This window comes from Chironomus tepperi, unplaced genomic scaffold (assembly GCF_022539635.2).
Source record: "Chironomus tepperi strain 1889 unplaced genomic scaffold, CSIRO-AGI_Ctep_v1 contig_111, whole genome shotgun sequence".
Taxonomy (NCBI): Eukaryota; Metazoa; Arthropoda; class Insecta; order Diptera; family Chironomidae; genus Chironomus; species Chironomus tepperi.
In genome coordinates this window covers 136,804-143,578 of record NW_027226233.1, presented here as the reverse complement: position 1 = coordinate 143,578, position 6,775 = coordinate 136,804, and the positions used below count along the sequence as shown (strand labels likewise).

The following is a 6,775-nucleotide window of genomic DNA, read 5'->3' as shown; positions in this document are numbered from 1 at the left end:
ATGAAGAACTGCTGTATCTATTCCATCCATCCACCACGCGATATAAAATTTATTTCTCTCTTTTTTTGTGCTGCTCAATCTCATGGGACGGACTGTCTTATTATTATCATTTTAATGAAAAAATAAATGTCTGAATTTTTTCCTTCTCCGCATCTCTATTTATGTCTGTTTCTATCAATTGTGAGTTGCTTTGAAATGAAATTGAGCCCTCGAAGCGTCTTTTTGTGCAATATTATGTGCCCGAGAGACACAGGAGTCAGTTACATAGAAGCAGAAATGATTTTTGGAGAATATTTAATCAAAAGACACAAATTTTATTAGGAAAGTCAACGTCTGATACCGAAGCAGACCAAATGTCAAGCGCATACCTTCCCGACACATCCTTCGATACCACTAAGTGCACCGCAGACGACCGATCTATGTACCGGAATATGTATTTTAAAGGATAGTTTAAATGCTTATTCAAACAACCCTGACTGATGAGTAGCAACCTTAAATCATGATAGGAATGACAGGATTTTGTACAAAGAAGTCAACAAAATGTTAACAGACTTGGAATAGCAAAAAGACCCAATGCCATAAATTCCAGATGCCAGACTGAAATATTGAGGACCTTCAGTCTTTTCCTACACACCTAATTCTGGAAATTTCTCAGTCTGCCTCATTTTAGACATTCTACAGCACTCGATAAATCCACAATAAGTAATCTGTGACTGAAATACTCATGCATCACCCGGGCTTCTGTTGTATACTTTGGGAATATGAGTTACGGCTGTATCCAAAGAGGCAAATATTCATGAAAATGTTCTCTTGGGATGCTTTACAGCAACATCAGTTTGGAGCGGTTAAGCATATCCCAACATAGGAGGAAGGAAAAGAAAGGAAAGCAAAAAAAAATTAAACGCAAATTTGAATTGACAGTTTCTGAAGTGTGTCTCATTTTTCTTATCAAATTTATACACTATGTGCTTACTTTAGACTATAAAAAGAAATATTGGCCTGTCTGTCAATCTCATTTCTTCAAATATGTTTCATACATATTTTCATATTATGCTCGCTTCATGATCGATATGTTTGAGATTTATGAGAAAACATTTGAGATAAGATGATTTTTTGGTTTCATATGCTATGCGTAGCAAGAAGGAAAAAAGGGTAAATTTTAAATTAGAAATGAAATATTTCGGTATGTATGAACACAAAAAAAAATCACAAACTGCGTAAAAAATTTCGTCTTCTCTGCATGCAATTCCTTCTTTTCTCAGGATGATGATGATGAGGCCGATAATGATGGTTAAAAATTTATTATTCTTTGTCTAATTAAAAACCGACACACAAACATAAGAATTGTAAGGCACACAATTGGATATAAAAATATTTCTACAGCACCTGTTTCACAGTGTGATATAAAGTAAGTTAGTCAGTCAGTCAGTTTTACCTTCTGTATAATATTTTATCTTGACTTTAAATTGCTTGAATGTTTTGTTGTACAATTTTTTTTATTGCTTAATGACCATGAAAGTTTTTATTTTATATTCGACTTGCATTAATCGAGAAAGGGGGGAAAGGCTTCTTCTTTATCTGTGGTAGAGATGGAGTTAGGGGGTGGCCTATTAAGTATATACCAGCAATTGTGTTGAATATGACTTGAGTATACTCTAGAACAGGAGTGTACATCTTTTTTTCTGCCTCGCGACACACACGTTGCCCACTTCTGCTCTAGAATAAGACGAAGATACTAGTTCAAATTTAATAGAAAAAGGTTTAGAGCTGAATTTGACGATACATCTGGTTTTGAGAATTAACAAGCGCAAAATTAGCGATAGGGTCACTTTCAAGCAGCACCGGAAAGAGGTCTTGGATCGCATTTGATCTTAACGATCAACGAAAGGATGCCAATCGAACGACTCCAAATATTTTGAATCTTCAGCTTGAGCATAATCTCATCTTGAGCATAACCAAGCCCAATAGTCATAAAACAACAGCAAAGTCTGATGGTATGAAAGAGACTTATGCACATTTAAACTGCAAATAATGAACTAAGTTTGAAAAAATGCACTTGACCTATTATAAATCCATTCTATACCTCCTAAATACGACCCTAACCCAACCTATAAGTAAAAGTACTTTGTGATTCATTGTGAATAAAAAGGATAAATTTAACGGTATTACAAAGCACTCCTCTATATTCCTATTCATTCTCTTTCTTTTTTTGTATTCTTTGACATGGAGAATGAGAAGATAAAAGATCAAAAAAAAAGTAACAAACAACAAAGTACAGTGGAAAATATTGAAGCGGCTTCACATTGTGCTCAATTCTATTGTTTAGTCTGCCTCTCTTTTATTATTCCTTTTTTTAACTCATTCGAATGTTAAAGGATTACTTCACATAAAATTTTATATTATATAATAACATTTGTTATGAAAAAAAGAGCATAAACATAATCGAATGGAAGAAAAATTTGTTTCCCGGGAATTAAATGAAATAAAATAAAGTTTTTTTTAAGTGTCGCACAGTGGGAGATCAAGCACCAAGAGCAGCAGCAGAAACGACCGGCAATAACATAAAAATATTTCGATTGAATTTTAATTAAAAATATTGTGTGTTCATATATAAATACACACATAAAAAGGTGGTGAAACGGAAGGCGAACACAACCATAATTACATAAAATTTCATCCGAAAAAAAATAAATAAAATGCTTCGAGTTTATTTAAATAATACTGAAAAATGAGAAGCTCAAGTGAGAGTCACCCGAGATGAGAATGGGAAAAAAATTTAAATTGTAAATGAGAATTTAAAACAAATTACACACTAGCCTGTTGAGTTGGAAACCGAGTTGACTATGGAAAAACTTTTTTTTTTTTTTTATTTTAATATCTCATCTCTTTTTGGCCTCAGAATGAGAAATTTTTGTGTGAGATTCTCATTCTCATTCAGACACACAAAAAAAATATTTTCATGTTCGACATAAATCCAATTAATGTCAAGAGTTATTTGTAGCTTCTGTGGATAATCCCAAAAAATGGTAATAGCATGTCATATGCAGTTGCTTTATGTGAACATTGATTTTTTTTTTAAGTTCTTTTCATTCTTGACTCTGGAATGAGTTTCGACTTTTTAATGAGAAATTTTTTATTTTAAAGTTGTTCTATCGAATATTGGAAGTTTGGTGTAATGAATGTTCAATTATGTATTTTTTTGAGGAATTTCTTCATTGGAATGCATGATGTCATCGGACTTGTTTAATGGATTCTATCAACTTTTTCCTGGTATCAATTAATAATGGAATTTATATGATGTTGCAAGTTGCTGAACTACATTCTGCAGTTGCCAGAATATTTACTATTCAAATCCCGACTGTAATCACATTTTTATGCTCTAATAATGCCAAAAAAGTATTCCAAATATTGATCCGCAATCAAATAATTCATCAGACTCAATGCAATTCACAAAAATAAATCAAACATCACTCAAAAGCCACCCTCAGGAATCTGCAAATATTAATTAAAACAATTTTTGCTGCTGGTTACAATTTTTTTTTTCTCACACCTTCGACTATAAAAATTTGCTATAAATAAATAAATTTTTATGAACTTTATGATTGAGTGCTATATGTTGTCATTACACATTTATGAGTTTATGATTATTGATTGTGTACATTTGTGGCATCAAAAAATCAAAGAATATAGCCAAAAAAAAGTAAATAATTCTGTCAAAGACACGAGGTTACATATCGGCAGCACTGTGTACACAACTGATTAAATATATATCAATATGACATAAAAAATCTGCCCAGTAGATATTTTTGGAGCAATAAAAAAAGTCCAAAAGACATTAAAGTGCTTCCGATATGTGTTGGGTCGTAAAGTTTGTATGCTTGTGGATGTTTTGATGACTTTTGATTGTAGGGATGTAATCTCTTGAAGAATTGAGTTTATGTCAGATTTATGGCTCATTAAAGATTTTAGAACATGTTTTTTATTCATTTTTAAATAAGTCCACATGCAGCACTGAGCATCAAATCATCTGTAAAGTAAATTTGCAATTTGATACCAAACACACTTCAAAAATCACGTAATCTGTATCAGAATCAAACCACAATTACCGAAAAGTGATTAATGAATTGAGTAATTAATCCATTGTACAACGTATGTATCTATGACAGTTTTACTGATAAGAAACCACAAAAATATTTCAAGCTACATCTTCAACTAGCTGATTCATAAGAGTTTGATTCATCCAGTCTGCCTTTATCAAGTCAATAATTGTTTTATCATCAAAACAATTGAAGACTTATCAAGCCAGTCTGAAGTATAAATTAAATTGATATTAAGGAATTATTTCCAGTTTAATTTCAGCATTACAAAATGCTTAACCTCAAATTTTTTGTAGCTCTTGCACTGATTGCAGTTGCAAGTTGTGAAAATCAAATTCCGGAAGCATATAAAAATGCAAAACCAATTAGTGCACATCCAAGATATCAAGATCATCAGTTGAGGAAAAGTTTTCCAAAAAGTTTAAACAACAATGGTGAAATTACTCCCTTCATTATTGGTGGACAACCTGCAGATCGTGGGCAATTCGCACATCATGCGATGATCTATATTATGTACCCAAATATGAATGGTATGTTTTGATGGTGCTAAGTTAAGTGATTGGAAGTGAGATTTTTTGAAATCCACGTGACGTGAAAAAGTTGGAAAAGGGACCTCACAGGAAAAGGGTGATTCTAGCGTGGGAGGAAAAATAGTGATTTTTGTGAAATTTTGAAGTCTCAACAAATTGAATAAAGGGAATATTGGTATCAATCCTCTAGATACGTCCATAAAGTAGCTTTTAGAAACATAGGCTGACCTTTTTATTGCTCTCGAATAGCACAAATCGGGTAATCGATCCAAATTCCAACCACTGGTCTGGGGATTCGGTTTAAATCTGACATCAAGCCAGAGTCATGTAAGCCTTGTGTTAGAATTTAGATCCACTAACCAAGTTTAGCTATTCAGGGCTTTTCCAGTATTGTATAATATCCGTATAAACCCTTATCTGTTAAGTGACTTATTGAGCAATAAATTGTCTGATAATTCAAGTACTAACTTGATATTTTTCTTCGCTGAATTTTTAGTGTATCTATGTGGTGGCTCAATAATTGAAGGAAAATGGATTTTGACGGTAAACGAATAATTTTTAACATTAGAATCAAGTTTGAATCGTCTATATTTCAGGCAGCACACTGCGTTTTCGGTGAAGCTGAATACTTTGAAATTTTCCTTGGGGTCGCTAGTATTGATGGTCCTATCTCATGGAACGGAAGAGTATATCCAAGTGATGTTGTTATTCATTCTGAATATGAGGAACTAACCTTGAAAAATGATATAGCAATGATGAAACTTGTTGATGCTCCAGATGATTTATTCTCTGATCCAAATGTTGCTCCAATATCACTTCCGATTGAATATAACGATCTTACTGATCAGACTGGCACAATTGTAAGAATTTTATGTCTTCTAAGTATGTTGAACTAATTTTTTTCTTCCAGATCGGATTTGGTCGGGATCAGACAGTTCACCAAGTGTTTCAAGAGTTTTAAAATTCAACTCCCTTAAAGCGATTACTAATGAAGTATGTAATCAATATTTTGTATCGGGAATTGTGGTTGAAACAACTTTGTGTGCAGAAACTACCTATAATGCTAGTACATGTGGTGGTGACTCAGGTAAGTTATAAATTTATCAAAAATTATCAAAAAATCACAATTTTATGAAATTACAGGTGGATCATACATATTTAACATTGACGGCTTCAAAAGACTTGAGGGAGTTACTTCATTTGGTGCAGCAACTGGTTGTCAACTTGGATATCCTGTTGGATTCACTAGAGTTACGTCATACTTGGATTGGATTTACTACAATATTAATGGAGTATATACATCCACATTCGCACCACCACCAGAAAATGACATTTGGGGAATTTTGAGGAGAATTTTGGAAAGAATTTGGGAAGTTTTGAAGAATATTTTTGGTAGACCTTAAACATTTTGAATAAAATATTAGAAAATGAGACGTTATTATCCACTTTTCAAGACTAAGTGTAAAATGAACTTATTTTCTGTCAGCTGGCTTTTATAAGCTCAATGTCGTTATCATCATAAAAATTAAAAATTATCAAACCTTTTAGGTACCTATAAAAATTCGATTAATTCAATTAAACCACTTTCAGTTTTCAATTGATTTTTAATGGAACAGTATTAAGCAGTATAAAATGGTCAACTTTCATATGTTTGTAATTCTTGCAGCAATTGTTGTTGAACTCAAATTCCAGAAATATATAAGAATGCATGGACAATAAGTGCACATCCACAACGACATCCGCAACATCAATGTAGGAACTACACTACTAATCAAGGATACTTTGAAAATTGGACGAAAATCTATTAAATGAATGTCGAAACAAATGCTACAGCCAGTACTTGTAGTAGTGATAATGGTAAGGTCTTTGTCATAATCCTGTAATGTTTCACGGAGCAAAATTTGCCTGCCTCTTATTCATGTAATTTAGCATAATATGTTTAATACTTAAAGGTGGACCATACGCGTTTGTCATCAACGGTGTCGATAGGCTCGAGGGAATCACATCATTTTATGCGCAATCTGGATGTGAGCGTGGATATCCTGCAGATTTTACAAGAGTGTCATCATATCTGAACTGGATAAATGATACGATCAATGGACGAAACCCGACCGATGAATTATGGAATGAGTTGAGAGATATTCAGGA

General features: G+C 32.9%; 1 protein-coding gene across 1 annotated transcript; it reads left to right on the top strand.

Annotated features, from left to right (window-relative positions):
• The first annotated feature begins 4,362 nt into the window (after positions 1-4,362).
• On the top strand, positions 4,363-6,082 carry LOC139087413 (chymotrypsin-like elastase family member 1). The gene is made up of 3 exons (XM_070636207.1): positions 4,363-4,627; positions 5,538-5,714; positions 5,771-6,082. Exons 1-3 carry the CDS (start codon positions 4,369-4,371, stop codon positions 6,028-6,030), a joined length of 696 nt encoding a protein of 231 aa, XP_070492308.1. The 5' UTR covers positions 4,363-4,368; the 3' UTR covers positions 6,031-6,082.
• The last annotated feature ends 693 nt before the right edge of the window (positions 6,083-6,775 follow it).

What these genes read in the sequence shown, in the direction of transcription:
- LOC139087413 (XM_070636207.1), top strand. Translation starts at nt 4,369, where the DNA reads ATGCTTAACCTCAAATTTTTTGTAGCTCTTGCACTGATTGCAGTTGCA. An exon ending in TATGTACCCAAATATGAATG is followed by an intron (nt 4,628 to 5,537) that starts GTATGTTTTGAT and finishes TTTTTCTTCCAG; the next exon opens with ATCGGATTTGGTCGGGATCA. An exon ending in TACATGTGGTGGTGACTCAG is followed by an intron (nt 5,715 to 5,770) that starts GTAAGTTATAAA and finishes ATGAAATTACAG; the next exon opens with GTGGATCATACATATTTAAC.